This window comes from Stylophora pistillata, chromosome 2, assembly GCF_964205215.1.
Source record: "Stylophora pistillata chromosome 2, jaStyPist1.2, whole genome shotgun sequence".
NCBI classification, from domain to species: Eukaryota; Metazoa; Cnidaria; class Anthozoa; order Scleractinia; family Pocilloporidae; genus Stylophora; species Stylophora pistillata.
In genome coordinates, this window is record NC_142520.1 from 23,738,036 (window position 1) to 23,755,425 (window position 17,390).

At 37.8% G+C, this 17,390-nt stretch overlaps 1 protein-coding gene and 1 pseudogene across 2 annotated transcripts; one reads left to right on the forward strand and one right to left on the reverse strand.

Moving 5' to 3' along the window:
* Positions 1-577: 577 nt before the first annotated feature.
* Positions 578-16,785, reverse strand: LOC148737922 (tetratricopeptide repeat protein 38-like; annotated as a pseudogene). Its single transcript, XR_015996650.1, has 16 exons — positions 16,506-16,785; positions 14,248-14,325; positions 13,909-13,990; positions 12,976-13,111; positions 11,178-11,355; positions 10,411-10,491; positions 9,342-9,461; positions 8,339-8,398; positions 6,821-6,857; positions 6,490-6,568; positions 4,154-4,224; positions 3,965-4,059; positions 3,633-3,711; positions 3,468-3,545; positions 2,792-2,865; positions 578-1,957 (listed from the first exon to the last, which is right to left on the reverse strand). The product of XR_015996650.1 is annotated as a tetratricopeptide repeat protein 38-like (transcript).
* On the forward strand, positions 7,146-7,751 carry LOC148737923 (uncharacterized). The gene has a single exon (XM_088747854.1). The coding sequence runs from the start codon at positions 7,146-7,148 to the stop codon at positions 7,749-7,751; it is 606 nt and encodes a 201-aa protein (XP_088603980.1).
* Positions 16,786-17,390: the final 605 nt, after the last annotated feature.

Here is a 17,390-nt window from a genome sequence, read left to right on the forward strand (position 1 = left end):
ACAAACAGAAATATTTCAGGCCTCAGTTTGAAATCGCGAAAATGAATACATGTGCGCAATTCTCTTATGCAGGGAATAAAATAGTAAAAAAAAAAAAAAAAACATAAGCAAAACGCTAATTATGTAATTCTCACTAGTCGGGCCGCACGTCCAGACCTCGAGCCAAACATTTTCCTTTTGATTCTCCCACTTACAGACTCCCCCCCCCCCCTGAATTAAGAGGAGGGGGGCCTGATAGATGGGTAACCTTGCAAGATTTGCTAGAGGGGAATAGTGTTACACCTAGTAGCTTCGCTTTCGCTGAGGAAACTGGGACAAGCTGCGGCTAGGTCGAGTACAGATTTCATCTTTTTACCTTACAAATAGCGTATTGTTTCTGTTTTTTTGTTTGTTTGTTTTTTCACTATTTTACACTCCTTGCATAAGAGATTTGCGAACACTTATTCAATTTCAAAAGCAAGGTAAAGACTGTTTACAAGCCATCAGGCCGGTGCTTAACTTCGGTTTCTGTAGCATGAAGTGACCAGGAAATTTTCATGAAATTTGCCGGTACCCATTTAAACCTCCACAAAACAAGGCTTGAAATACTTCTGTTTATTAAGAAGGGCGCGCGCTGGACGACTACACGAAAACATTGCACTATTATCATAACAACTTCTCCTTTATTTCTTCGAGCAGAAAAAGAAACTCGCAATTCACAGAAAAACGCAACTTATTTGACAATTTATGCTTTGTTTCAGGTTTAAGTTCTCAATTACAATTAACGCTTTCACTGAGCAAATGCGCCAGAGCCGTGCCAGAAGCGGAGCCCGAGGGCTTTTTTCAGATAGTTTCAATATATCGACAAAATTGAAATGGTAAATTGGCCACCGTTACGATTATAAAAGCTGACGTTTCGAGCGTTAGCCCTTCGTCTGAGCGAATAGAGGAATTGTGGGTTGTGTGTACTTTTAAAGGCAGAAAATGGAGCTACGTGATTGGTGGGAACATGGCAACGAGAAAAACACGAAAAAAATAGTGGAATGAAAAGCGTTCGTTGATACCTGTGGGATTTAGACTGCCGGTTTGAAAGATGAGCTTTTGTTCAAGAGTTTTACGGCTTTCCGTGCTAACTAAGTGTAAGGAAAGACCGCAAATTTCAATATGTTGCTTAGAATGATTAGGTAAATTAAAATGTCTAGCGACTGGTTTCGATGTTTCCTTGTCATTCCTCTCCACGTCGCGAAGGTGTTCTCGGAATCGGTCACTTTTTTCCAGATAGGCTCACTTCGAGCCGACCACACCCACACGTCAGCTTTCATGGCAGTTCTGATCTACGAATACGTCTGATAACTTATTTAATATCTTATTCCTCTTCTGTATAAGCATTTCTTCTAACTCGGGAAAAGCGAGGCAGACAGGGAAACGGAGAAGGCGCAGAAGAACGACCTATGAAAAAATCATGGCATATTTTTACTCTATTCGCTCGTTATTTATACTCTACTTAGTAAAGTTGAATAATAAAATCGCAATACTTTACTTAATTTATCTAGAGCTAACACTGACAAAATACGTTTATTCTTGACACTTTCAAAAGAGGATGTGGTGGAACACTGCGTGGCACTCTCAAATTGTATTCACGACCTAATCCCGTGTCAATTCGCCTATGAATCGGTTGTCCTTTTTTGGTTAACTTTTCGTGAAGAAAAAGCCTTTAGGTCATAGCGTGTCGAGAAGATCCAACTGGACTAACCTGGCTGCAAGGCGCTATCAAATGCTGCCGTCAAAAGTTATTTTATTAACAGTTTCTTTCTGTTGTGTTTCGTATAACGTAAGTATTGGCGAGGTGAGCTTAAAATCCATATTTCCGTACACAACCATTTGCAACCTATTCCAATTGAAGAGCAAGAGCTTGTGCCATCAGTCTGTCCGTCAACGAGCTTTATCCTTTTTTGCTTTCTTTTCGGCGATAAGACACCTGGGGAAAAAATAGAATAAAAAATGCAGACACACGAAGAGTAAACAACATAAACTATTAATAATAATCATTATCATTATAAAAATTATAATTATTAAAAACTGGAGAGTTGGATGCCGCAATTCAAGAGTTTTCATTGGCTTAGCCATCATAGGTCATGAGCCACTAAACCATGCGCGAGTTAAAGTGTATTTGTATATTGAAACCTTCCATTCGTTCATACAAATTAAAGTTAGGAAGATTTATCTATATTTAGGGGCATTTTTGAAAACACAATTATTCCCCTCGCGCTTGTTGGATATGAGATGATTATAGGCATCTCGGCCCTTCACACGCGGTTTCCCCGCGCTTTAAGCAGTTGTCTTGTTTTTACTTCGAGGTCTCCTTGGTTTCCCGTGATATTTTCCTTGCCACGACTGGTTGTAAGGATTGCTTTGGTTTTGGCTTTACGACACTCAATGAGAAAGCTATCTATAATTATGACAATAATCAACCCTTTATGACCGAACATCAGTATACATTTTCTTCACACCGTGCTCTTCACATTTCCTATGCTACTGTCAAAGAGAATTTCATCGACAATCAGGAACATCTTAAATAAGTGATCAAATCGTTTAAGTCGTGACAGGTGCTTGGATATCGGATCGTTTCTGGTACCGATTTGAACAAACACAAACGAAAGACAGGCCTGGAGATTTGTCATAGGCATTTTGGAATCTGTCCATGGTCTTGGAAACCGGTAAAATACTTTCTCCTGTTTTGATATACATAACGACATGTCACTTCTCAATTATAAAACAGCTGATAAATTAGTTGAACAAGTACTATGAATACCTGGCAAATTGGTGATCCTCTTTTCGCTGTGAGTGCATGGCAGCATTTATCAAGAACAACTCGTACACATCTCGCTGTAACAAAGACAAGGACAGAAACGCGAGCTTAATTAGAAAACATATCCGGAAGAAACTCATGCAAAGAAAGTCTCGACTTTATGAAGCTTCAATTAAGCCTCGATTTAATGTATTCGACCCCTTCCTTGGCTCGCGTCTAAGTGTGAACAGTCATGAGATACTTCAGTAAATAAAAAAAAAATTACCAATGACCGGTCAGCTCATTTATTTTTCTTTCTTCTTCTTTTTTTTTTTTTTTTTTTTTTTGATCACGTTACAAAAAGAAAACCATATTTTATTTTCAAGGTTTTGGTGATAGACTATTTCGAGTCTCTCTAAACGTTTACAGACACAAAAAACATTCTCATAATTCAGTTTTACCCTTTACACCCTAATATCAGTATGCAAGTTTTCCATTTTTTTTTTCTAAGTATATTTCCTATGGTGCTTACAAGGGGATTGTTTTTTCGATTAAGAGCTTCTTGGGTTCGCGATCATTTCCTTTACTCTCTCGACCTTAATGTTTAATTCAGGGACGATAATGTCGGGAGAAATCAGATGTTTGTCCCTCTTAGGGGTGACTGATCTACACAATGAGTGAAGAGATTAGTAACCCTCACCTGAGCTCTACTTGAACCTACAAGATCCACTTTATAACGAAGAGGTTTCAAAATAGTCACAGCCTTGTCGAAGTTTCCCTAAGAAAAATAAGGTGAATACGCGTTTTCACATGATTTCACGCAAAATAAAATATTTACTCTGATAAATGATAATTACAAACCCACTTTATCAGCTTCCACAAATGCCTCGCAGATTGCGAGACCCACTACACGTGATATTTCACAGTTGGGGCCTGAGCCTTCCCTAAAGTGGAGACATCAAATGCACCGCTGTTAGGCTTGCTTTTGGGCGAATCTTCAGTTGACCCTATGCTAAACTTTTCCAATTTTTTAACAAAGCCCAAATTCCTATCCAGGCCTCTTACGGAGTACCAGGGTAAATATAATTCGAACTCTTCAGGACACTTTTCACAGCTTCTAGAATGGGAGACTACTTTCTGATCGTAGCGAACAGCTTTCAGAATCCCTTTAGCCATCAATGAAAATAGAACCCATACCTCACAAATTTTCTCAAGGAATCCAACAGCTTCATCGTCAAAGCCTCATTCTTTGCACCAAGTGTAGCCATAAGCATGTGACTGTCATTGAATGCCTTCAGACACCATAAAAAGAATTGCGTTACTTTCAGTTGTCATCATATGAAAAAACAAAGCAACAGCGCTGGCTCTCTTATTCAGTCCACTTACCAGAAAATGCTCTTCGGCGTGGCTTTCCCAATACTGACAAAGTTGTTGCCACCTGTCACCAACATCGACTCCTGCAAAAACAACACTTGATCGTCCTTCCGTTTCTTTAATATTATTCATTTCGTTTGTTGTGTTCCTTGCTTCCAGAAACAATTGCAAAACATTTCAAATTTATAAAAAGGTAGGAGATGCCTGTAGACAGTGCCTAACAGCATTTCGTACCTTACATCACGTCTATAAAAACCATAAGGTATAATGTTTCTGTTGCAGGGCAACTAAAGTGCACGACGCAGATCTTACTCAAACACAATACCCTCACCAATTTAAAAACTAAAACAAGTTACAGAAATGAAAGCAATAGACCTATGTCTTAAAATAATTAAAGAATACTACTCCAAACAACAAACAATACCACTACATCCAGACAAGGATACCTAAAAAGTTACATGATTAAGTGTCTTATGTTGAACAAACGCCTGCAGTTATCGGTCACTCGGGTTACTACTACTACTAATTTGAATATATCGACAACGTTGAAATGGTAAATTGGCACCTCCGCCAATGTAATCTATAGCACAACTTGCACTTATTGCAAAAAGATTTACATCGGCAAAACAGGCAGAATACTAGGTGCCCGATTCCGAGAACACCTTCGCGACGTGGAAAAGAATGACAAGGACACATCGAAACCAGTCGCTAGACATTTTTAATTTACCTAATCATTCTAAGCAACATATGGCAATCTGCGGTCTTCCCTTACACTTAGGTAGCACGGAAAGCGGTAAAACTCTTGAACACAAGCTCATCTTTCAAACCGGCAGTCTAAATCCCACAGGTATCAACGAACGCTTTTCATTCCACTAATTTATTCGTGTTTTTCTCGTTGCCATGTTCCCACCAATAACGTAGCTCCATTTTCTGCCTTTAAACACGAAGGCGCGCTATAAAAGGAGCCTTGGGTCCCACTGGACCATTTATCAATCTACCCTCGTGTGATGTAGAACTCTTAGAGTCAAGTCCAGCTTGAGCTACAGCTACTCCAAAGCAGTGAACAGCGGGCGCATTCCTCTAAATTGTTTTATGTCTTCATCACAATACAAGAATTTTTGAGATTTGTATTTCCTTTCTCTTTATTTGAGGCGGTAAATTTGAGATCGAAGTCAGTGTTTTGCACGTTACCTCATGCCACCATGCTGGTGGAAGTAAACAATAGATATCTCATTAGCTCCTTTTGTTCGTGTACCAGCATTTAAATTTGACCCGCACACGTCAACGGTGAGTGACAAATGAGTCTAGGTCTTCCCAGGGAAGACTCCCTTATTTAGCGCGCCTTCGTGTTTAAAAGCAAACACAACCCACAATTCCTCTATTCGCTCCGACGAAGGGCTAACGCTCGAAACGTCAGCTTTTGTAATGGTAACGGTGGCCAATTTACCATTTCAACTTTGTTGATATATTCAAATTATTTCCTTACCCCCACCGACGCAGCCCCAAACAGTTTCTTTAGAAACTATCAGCCTTTACTATTACTAACATTAGAGATATTAATTCCCCATTGACACATTTTTATAAACTACAGAGGAGAAGGGTTGAAAAGGTAATGGCACACCGATAAATGAGATTTAGAAGTGGTGATAAATAGATAAGATAGATAATAATCTTTAGACAGGGTGCGTTCTCACAGAAGTGGTTTTCAGAACGGCCCTGTAAGCACCCACCCAACCCACCCCAGGGGAGGACATCCATCACACAGTAATCTCGTGCGTGGGAAATTAACGTCTCCTACCCCTAACCCTGCAGGAGACGGGACCTCCATTTATTCCTCCCTATCCGAGAAGACTAGAATATCTAACCATTTCTTGATGTTACAGAAAGGAAGCATATTCTTCTCAGTTATTTTAAGACCTTGAGTGATGGTCCGGCCGGGGCTCGAACCCTCGACCTCCCGCACAACAGTCCAGCGCTCTACCCATTGAGCTAACCGGGAGGCTAAATATATCTTATTAGACATTTTGGTGTGTAGTGTCGCTGAGTATTTTTAACGAGTTGTGCCGGATTTGGAAGAGCATGTAAGGCAAGTCAAAATACAAACAACGAGGAAAAATACTCAGCAATACTACCCAACAAAAAGTCTACTAAGAGATTTATTATCCAACACGCCAAATTGGTATTTGAGTGCGAGCGAATTTCGGGGATATTTCTGGAGTATAAATATCGCATGATATTTGTATGCGTTTCGCGCGTTATTTGTACTCTGCGAAGCACAGTTGGATAATAATAGACAATAATAGTTTTAATTACCAGACAGGACTTCAGCGGCAAATAAATTAACCAACCTTCCAGTTGCACTCGATACAACAAAGATGATCCATCCGTCAAAGGAAAAACGTTACTAGCCTTAAATCTTGGTAACATCTGTGAATAAGAAAATGAAAGTCGTCACGCACACATAAGGATGTCATGACGTAAAAGGTCACTAGCCCATTTCCGAATTACCCTTGGCCTCTTTTTCAAAAGGAGGCCTAGTGCTCAACCATTCCTGTGAAAATGAGTTTAATTTGCATGTGAATGAAAATTTATTATCATATGAAAAGATGAGCACCAGGACTCGTTTTGAAAATGAGGCAAAGGGTAATTCGGAAATGAGCTATTCACATGTAAAGTTACCTCCGAGTCGTAGATCCAGGGCTGCTTCGTACTCTCCCTAGGGGGATGAGGAATTACACGGTTAAATTCATAACGTAAAAAAATTAAACACAAAAAGAATTGCGGATGAAACCACTTCAGGGGGTACAAGTTTCTGTTCTCTTATCTTTTTAACCTGCCTGTTTTGAGGGATTTTGGTGTCACATAGTTTTGATACATTTGACAGTTGTCGGTACACACTTAAGCTGAATAAGGAGCACAATGGCTTAGCTGCGTCGTTGCTGTACTTTGCGACGGCGATTAGCAGTGTAAATTATTTTTTTATTATGTCTTTTTATTTTTTTTAATGGTCTGCAAAAAGGGTGGCTTTATTATAGAGCGCCCCAACGAACTTAGAGACTTAGAAGCTGAGCTTTTAGGAATTGTCTGCAAAGATGTGGAAATCGAGCCCCAACTCCAAGACACGACAGGAGAGAAATTAAATAGTGGTTCCAACATAGTGCAAGATGCAAGGCTAGACATTCATGCTCGTGGTTTCTGGGAACACAATCGATCTGCATTTTTCGATATTCGACTTTGTCATCCAAACGCTGAATCGTACAGAAATCTGAAACAGCAGCAGATTTACCGCATGCATGAGAATGAGAAGAAGCGTCCCTACTCAAGACGTGTTCTAGACATCGAACAGGGTTCATTTACGCCGCTTGTGTTTACTTCGAATGGTGAGATGGGCCAAGAATGTTTGAGATATCACAGTCGCCTTGCAGAACTCATTGCAGACAAGAAAGGAGAACACTATTCAAAGACAATTTCCTGGATCAGGGCAAAAACTTCGTTTGCATCATTAAGATCTGCCCTAATCTGCCTAAGAGGATTCAGAACAATTAGAAGGCCTAAATTGGATTTTACTAATGTAGACCTAGATATTGAAAGTTCAGAGACTGCCATTTGATAGCTAGTTTCTTTTTTTTAGATAATTTGTCAGTCAATATTTTCATATATTTTTCGATTTTTTAAGGATTTTATCTTAATTTGTTTGTAAATATTTTTGATGGTTAGAGTGAAATATCGCTATCAGTGTATATCCTCTAGTTTTTCTTACATTTTTATTAGACATTTTAACACATTTTTTTCGATTTTCAAGCATTTTATCATAATTTTTTGTTCTAATTTTTGTGATTATGGTGAATAAAACTATTGTTATTATTATTATTAGTAGTACTATTATTATTACTATTACTATTATTATTATCGTTATTATTATTATTATTATTATTAGCTGGGCCACGTGCCCGAATATCATTATAATTGTGTCTTCAACTGAATTGTGGATACAAAACGTGATCATATTCACATCGTTCCTACGAAGCAACGTATTTAAAAACTCACTGCTCAGATTTGTTACAATTGCTTTGATTACCTCTTGTTTCTATCAGCATTTTACTTTCATCGGAAAAAAAAATTCATAATTCACCTTTGGAAAGTGTCACGTCAAACCTGAGATTGGTCTTTACCAGCAAATGTTGACTGATAGCATACCTTTTCAATATGATACAAAGCCCAGTGCCAGAAATTGTGGCAAGTTAATGACTCACAAGGCTGGCAGGTGTAGAAAAAAGCTCTGTTAGTCGTAGTGAACTGAATACTGACTCAAAGGTCGTAAAGGCTGAGATACACTAGGGAACTCGTCGCTGCGTACAATTCTTACTATTGCACCAAAATTTTGAAGAAGAGATAAACACTTCTTTAAAAAAAAATAAAACAATTAAAACAATTATAATGATAATAATAATAGTAATAATAATAATAGTAATAATAATAATAGTAATAATAGTAATACTAATAATTATAATACATAAAATAACAATGATCTTCATTTGCCCATTAAAACTAGAAAAAAGGATAATATCAGAAAAATCAACTAACAAGGGTAGTTCTTGAAAATTATGTATGTACAAGATAAAACTGTCTTGTTAATAACTAATAAGAACAGTTTTCAATTCTAAACTTCTTCAAAACAAGAAATGCTTCTTTATACATGATAACAATAATAATAATAATGATAATAATAATAATAATAATAATAATAATAATAATAATAACAATAATAAAATGAAATGCAAAAATTCCTTTCTGGCGTGTCTTCTTTTTAAAGCACTAGACCTAAGTGTTCCAGTCCTGATCAGTAAGCACTAAGGTTATTGAAAAATCTTCACATTTGCAATGGAGTTTATTTACGAAAATCAGTCGCTGGAATAGGGTTAGGGTGAGGGGTTAGGGTTAGGTTTGGGTTTTGAGATCAACTGCAGCGACAAAATTCTTGTCACAGAGACAAGAATTTCACTTAAAATAAACCCTATTCATTTCACAAGCGGCACAATCGTCGCTTCGCGCTGCCTCCGAGACGAGTCGCTGCAGCTTGTAACGGTGCAGTACACATGGAACGATTTGTGGAAAGAACAGACACTGACTTGAGTACCAAAAAAAAAAGGTGGTCGATGCCTTGAAATGAAGCAGTCTAATAAAAATGTATCTGACATACCTTCCAGTTTTCTATGGTTTTACTCATAAATTCAATCCCTTCATCCTGACGGCCTTCCATCTCCAAAACATGAGCCAAAGCATGTGTCGCCCCTGTGTCTTTTGGAATTAACTCCAATCCCTAACAGTAAAAGGAAGGTGCATAAACACCCAGATATTAGATGCCATAGACTCTTGCACAAAACAGCGACGAAAGCTTAAAACAATGTATTGATATGGGGCCTACGATAAGTCGTGAAGTTACTTCACTCTTGATTTAGTTGTTGATGTTGCACTTTTGTTCTGCATTGCTTTGTTTCGTTATCTTTGAGCGCATTTGTTTTTCTTTTCTCTTTCTGACGAACGGTTAATGCTCAAGACGTCATCCTTGGAATCTCTTTTTCGAAGGCCAATTTGCACGTCATTATCGACTCAGTTGTCGGTTTTTTTGTACTTCTTTTGTGTTTTATTTCTTTTTTAAATTTTTCTGTTCAGCTGTTTCTTTTTTGCCTTCTTTTGTTTGTTTGTTTGTTTGTTTTGTACTTATTTAACCAATTAAGATCCATTACACTTGAGTACATTCTGCGGAGGTCAAAATAGAAGTCAAAAGTCACAAAGGAAACAAGTACGTTAGACAAGCGCCAGCCTCCCATTCTCCTACTGATACCACATCCCCAACCTTGATTTCTGTTTTCACTGATGCAGTTTTGGACAAAATTAAGAAAAAGTGATATCACGGTGGCCTCATGGTTAGTGCGCTCGACTCCGGATCGAGTGATCCAGGTTTGAACCCTGGCCTGGGACATTTGTTGTGTTCTAGGGCAAGACACTGTACTATCATAATGCCTCACCCAAGTGTTTAAATACAGCTTTAGGTACCAAAGAATTTCATTTTGGGGGAAACCCTCCGATGGACTAGCATCCCATCCAGGGAGAGTAGAAATACTTCTAGTCACTTCATGCTAAGGAAACCGGGATAAGGCGCCCGTCTGATGGGCCACTTGGCTCGTGAACAGACATTACCAAATGTGAATCCACCCCCCCCCCCCTTCCCCCCAAGTTTTCACTCTTTTTTTTCTTTTTAAACTTACCTTACGAGCTTGTTTCTCTGCCTCTCTGTAGAAGTTTGTTTCTTCAAGACCAAAGGCGTGCAAGCCAAAGAGATACCTGTACTGAGTTGATGCATGTATAAATGCTTTTGTACTTATAATACATGTAACGTAAGTATACGTAAACTGTACCATCAGTTGAGTTTAATATGTGAGTAGATAAGGCAGGCACAATCAGCAGCTCTAATAGCAGAGCTCTAAATTAAGTAGCGCACTGACGAAACCTCCATAAGTAATAAAATACAGTAACCTAACAAACTGACAAAATTTGGTCGAGGCGCCTGCGTCCATCCATGGCTTTCTGAAATGATTTCGCGACATTACACGCTCTGGTGCATACCATTTCAAAGTCCTGATATGCTTAACCATGGTCCAAATGAACATTTCATGTTTTATTCCAACAGGCTATTAAATTTCAAACAAAACTGATCTACGGCAGAAACTAGGGAAATTCACTTATATAACAAATTTGACGATGACTATTAATCACTTTGGAAAGTTCTCAGCATTGGTCACCACATATAAATTGCATCAACTCATTACAATATACATTATATTTATTATCGAATAACTTTTTTTTTAATATTATATATACATAATGCTTTTTATATTTTCTCTGTCAATCACTTTCTCATGAGCCTCTGGCTCGGGAGATCTGGGCAACCACTCCCTGTGTAATTGACCTTAAATAAATTACTAAAATTACTTACTAAATGTCGCCAATATTACAAAACTAGCCATTACTGTACCCATAATTATAATGGTGTTTCTTGCTTCCAATGTGGAAAGACCCTTGCCACACTGTCTCTGACCCTCTCCTTGGGACCATAAAATGTACTGTAGTCAGAGAGCATCTTCAATGCTAGTATGTCTGTAGGGTACACCATCACAATGTCATCCCAAATGTCTTGTGCTTTAGGGACATTTCTACAACAATGTAATTAAAGGTGTCATGAGCAGCAAGACGTGGGGGGATACTTGAACACTCACCTGAAAAGTTCTGCTCTAATTCATGTCGATATGTATGATGGAAAGCAAGAGTTAATTAGGCACAATGAAACACAAGATACTATATATTTAAATTATTTGATTGCCCATGTAGATTTGCCAACTCGAGGAACTAGACGAGACAAAACTAGTGAAAGATAAGGGGGAAGGGAGCTATTAGATGATAGAAATTGACTGAAAAATTCTCCTCAAAGAAATTGATTTTCAGCTCAAGCAAACAGGAACTTTGGTTACAACTGACTGATTTAGTTTATGTGCCAGTTCTCACATCATGGATGTGATCGCAGGGACTTTAAATTAAACCTTTGATTCAAAACCACTCACACAGGCTGACCAAACTTTTACACCCCTTAACTTACTCCCTTCAAAACCACCCACACAGGCTGGTCAGACTTTTACACCCCTTAACTTACTCCCTTCAAAACCACTCAAAACCACTTGCACAGGCCGACCAAACTTCTACACCCCCTTAACTTACTCCCTTCAAAACCACCCACACAGGCTGGCCAGACTTTTACACCCCTTAACTTACTCCCTTCAAAACCACTCACACAGGCTGACCAAACTTTTACACCCCTTAACTCACTCCCTTCAAAACCACAAAACCACTCACACAGGCTGACCAAACTTTTACACCCCTTAACTTACTCCCTTTAAAACCACTCACACAGGCTGACCAAACTTTTACACCCCTTAACTTGCTCCCTTCAAAACCACTCAAAACCACTCACACAGGCTCACCAAACTTTTACACCCCTTAACTTACTCCCTTCCAACTTTGAACAGCAGAAAGAAAGGTATTATCATACACTCTGAAAGCAGCAACCACCAAAAGTTTCTGAACCCTCAAAAATAGGTTTGAAAACTTAACAAATGCTCCTACTGATTAAAGAAATATCTGTAGGTGATCCATATAATAAATTGCCTCGTTTTTCTCTCTCTCAATAAATCCTGGTAAGTTAAAACTTGCAAACGTTTCACCAGAGGTAACCCAAGCTCAAATAATCAGCCTTGGTACTTTTATCTACTAAATATGCAACTGTTGTTCTGACATGGTAATTTGGTTATATCAACTAAGTTGAAGAGGTAAATTGGCCACCATAAAGAGTTAAAAGCTGAGGTTTTGAGCATTAGCCATTCACTCTGACTAAAGGCTAATGCTCAAAATGTTGGTTTTTCAACTCTTTATGGTGGCAAATTTACAGCTTTAACTTATTTGATACAAACAAATTACCTTGTTAGCCCCACCAACTCAGCACCACAATTTCTTTAGAAACTTACTTCTTTGTTCTGACATATGTCAACTATGAGGATTTGAACAAGACTGAACCCCTGTCAGTATAGTTTTGACCAAAAACTCTGAATTAGTTTTCAAGAAAAACATGTTTAGCATGCTTTTGAGCTTATTAATTTGACTCCCTCACATTTTCTGATCTGATTTATAACTGTTCACTTCACTTTTTGTCCTTCCACTCTCCCCTCTTTATAATCTTTAACATAGCTGGGCTTAACCTTATGTCCTTAAACAGTGTATCTTACCCAGCAGCCAACTCTTTTGCAGCACTGAGATGTAGTGTTTCCCTGTGGGTAAGTTCAGTTTTTGTAGCATGGAAGGGAGCAGCATCAGAATGCTTCATATCAAAAAGACAGGTGGATGCCAAGACATGACCCATAACTGTATGTGATGAATCAAAGACAGAGACTACAGATCAATGTGGGAGCAGCATCAGAATGCTTCATATCAAAAAGACAGGTGGATGCCATTGACATGACCCACAACTGTATGTGATGAATCCAGACAGAGACTACAGATCAATGTGGGAGGTTTCTTGTGCCAAACTAAGAATGAAACTAAATATCATTAATTCTAAAAAATAATTTCATGTAACGAAAGTCTATATGGAGAATGATAACTGCCTCTTCTTTGTTGTCTAGTTTGTTGTTTCTAATTTGTTGCAGACTCACTTGGCTGCACCCTTCTTTTCACATAGATTAATGATCTGCTCTGCCCATTAAGGAAAGAAAAATTTTTGCTGACATACAATTTTCAAAGAATTTCCAAGGCTTTGGCTGCACCTCATATAAAAACACAGATCAAGACCATGCAAAGCAACATAACCCTTCAAGGACCTGGTACAGAGTTGGCCAATCCTAACATTCATTTGACTGTGTACTATTTCAATATATGATCCACTCATCATAAAAAATATATATAATTTATCTAGGTTTTGTAACAATTGAACTCACACTTGAAAATGCAGTCTAATTAAACATGAATGAATAGTTTATCATTGCCCATTGAGAAATTGTCTGTTGAAGAGGCTGGTTAAATGCAGGCCGACTTTCTTGTTTTGATTTTGTGTGGGAGGTCTTTAAAACATAGAAATTTATTGAGTCTCAAACACTGTCAAATGACATGTGAATGACTATTTCAAATAATAATAATAAAATTGTGCTTGAAAATGAATTTACCAAAATCAGGATCTGCTTGCAACATCCTAGTTATTGAGTTCTGCAGACCACCAACACTGTCATCTTCAAGATGAGCTACAACCTTAAAAACAAAACATCAGCCCAAAAAACTAGATATAGCAGTTGGGAAAACAAAATGAATAATCAATGTAACAAAGTCAACCAATGGTAGATCAGAATAAAAAACTTGGTATCTTTGTTTAGTGGGCATAATGTGACACAATAGCTAACTGCACAGAACATTCATTTTAGTACAAGTATATCTGGGTGGGTAACAAGGTCTACTACAATTATTAACGCAGAACTTTACAACATAGCTGCCTCAATATAAATCTTTACCTGTGTGAGAGAAGCATCAAACATTTTGGCAGCTTCATTACTTGTTGTTGACAGTGGAAGACCTTCTTTCCTCCATGCCTACAAAACATACAGGTTAAACGTCAGTGCACTTGCAGAAAGGTCCTCTGCACAAGTAGCTTATTCTTGATGGGATCACTCAATTATTGGTAGTATTGGTAGGGTCTCTCTACTCTCGATTGTAACCCACTTTCCATCCCCCTCCTTTCAACCACAGAGAAAATAAGAGAAACCCTGAGAACAATATTACATGTTAAGTCAATTCTCAATTATTCAGACTTTTTCTCTGGTCCCAATTTTTTTATGAATATTTATTAGTCATGATAAAGATCTGTAGCCACATTCTTTTTAAAATCACAGCATTCTTCTTTAAGACAAATTACTTCAACATTTTAGGCTAATGTAAAAAACATTTTTCTTTAATTTTGATTATTTACACATGTGTAGTCAGGTATTCAAGTAGGACAGTGAAGAAGATGTAGACCATAACTATCTTTTACAAAACAATTTTGTAAATGTTTTGTTTTAGGATTAAATATCATTTTCTTACTTTGATACGTTTTTGTTTCTCATTAATATTTATATTCTTAATTATTCAGGCCTTTGATTATCTGGATTATTCCGTCCAGTCCCAACAAGTCTGGTTAATCAAGGTTCAACTGCACTTGTTATTTGTTATTTCCTTATTTATTTATTTATCTCCTTAGTTATTCATTTTTTTATTCATCTGTCTATTTATTCATTTATCATTTACTTATTTATTCACTTTTTGTTACTCAATTTACTATTTAAGGTTTTGCTTATTATGTGCATGAAAACTAGTTTAGTGTAAATGTAAAATTAACTTAACAATTTAGTCTTATTACAAATTATGTTAGGATGTTCTTATATTCAAATTGGATTTGATTATTGTAAATATAGATTTTAGATTCAATTTATACCTCCTAGTATAGTTTTTACTGTTTTAGGAGCACCCCCATTAAAGATTAAAGGTTTAAGACCCCTTCCAGGATCCTACCCTATGTCCTCCTTCACAACCCTTCTACATAAAAGTAATGGCTCCATATTAGAGGCCAACCATTTAACTTTTGAAGGGGGTGGGTGATTTTGAAAAAAAAATTTCCTGCAAGCACTTATTGGAAGAAAACAATTACATGCAGCCCAAATGTAACAGAAAAAGTGTACCAAAAAATCGGAAAAAAATATCCTGCACAGCAGATTGCTAGAAAAAAGAAAATCTTCATGACCAGAAATCATCCACCCCCACCCCCCTCCTCAAAAGTCAAATGGTTGGTCCCTTAGTGAACTTTCTCAGAAACCCATTTCATGAGCAAAACCATCTCATTGCCAATGACATGCTCAGCTTATCAGGATCCAGTAAAGTACCCTTGGGATTAGGAAAATGTCATCTGCCTCAGTCAATCAGCATTAAGCAAATATTTCTGGAATATTCTACACCTCATCATACATAGAACTTTAAAATGCTAAATAGTACATGATATTAATCAAAATTATGACTATAATTAACTCCTGTCAAATGAACCTTCTGCACATATAATGTAAGGGGTCAATAAAAACTTATTTCTAATTTGTCACTGTAGAATGTTTCGTGCAAGTCATGTATATTTCATGTTGTCTTACATGATTTAAAGGGTGCACGGAAAGGCAGGTAGGCATATTGGATTATTAAATTCGTTTCGTTGTGGTTCAATCCGTGTCCATCGAGTGGTATCTTCTTCGAGAACTCTACCTGTATAGTCACTATTTTTTCTTCCATCACTGGCATTTCTCAAACTAAAAGGGCATGGGCATTTGGTGTGTCACACATTTATACCCCATTCGAATCTTTTTTTGCAGGGATGAAGGAAGGGCTGCATTATCATATTTCTAACAAAGACTTATAAGTACAGAAAAAATACTTTAACAAAAGAAACATTAGGAAATTTATACTAAAACCCCCGTGTATCGTTAATTTTTTTTCTGGCTGTCCTACGTGGGCCTATTTAAGGTTGAACAAAATTGTCAAAATTTTCAACACTTCATATTATAAATTACTTATGACTGAGTTTGGTCGAGCCATAGTTAGTAGAGGGGTACTGGCCAGTCCCCCTCTACTAACTATGGCCGGGCCAGAGGGACCGGATATCTGGCCTAAGACCCAGCGAGGTTCGTAAGTCATGACCTCGAGCCAAATTTTTCCCGTCCGGCGCGATCAAACTCAGTCAATAAGTACACATTACCTCAACATCTCTCCAATGAGTGTGTAGGTATGACATGTTTCTCGCTAGTACGACTGAACGCAAAATCAAATCCGGTCCAGTTGATCAAGGCGATTAAACCCTTCCTTGGCAATAAACCAAAGCCCTTCATCTCCAACTGCGTACACAGAGCTGCATTTGAGGATGCTCCAATAAAGATATTCTTGGTGGTTTCCCAAACTTTTGCTAAGAAAGTCTCTTGAATCTTCACAGAGTTTTCGTTTACACGAGTAGGACTATTTTTTGGGGGGATAACTTTCTGAAGGAACTTAGACACCAGGCTCAATTAGGTAACCACGCTTTTTGATGACATGTAATAACTTTTCACTCACCACCCCCGACTGGTTGAACTGTAGTTGGAGGGGGACAGGGAAGGAGACATTTTTGTTGCTTGCGCAGGAAGAAAACAATGGAAAGTTATCTATTACCTTTTTTTTTAAATTTTTAAGGGAAAAACAAATGGCAAGCTAACTATTACCTTTTTACCTCATGGTATGACGTGAGTCATGCTATGAGGTATAAGGTTTGGGGACGAAATTCAATAAAAAATCACTCACTCACTCACTCTGTTAGACATTAAACCTGGATTTAAACACTTTTTCTCCCCCTCCCAGACAAGTTTCCCTGTTCAAAGTCACAGTGTACGTACACTTGGGGGGGTGGTACAGAGGTGAGAAGTTAGAGAATTCAAAGACTTGGGAGTTACAACTACTGACAATTTTATCTGGAACTCGCACATTGATATTATTGTGTCGAAAGCAAACAAAATGTTAGGGCTAATTAAAAGGACTTGTAGAGGTCTGGATGATACTACGACTCTGAGAACTCTTTATTGCGCGTTAGTTCGATCGAATGTTGAATACTGCT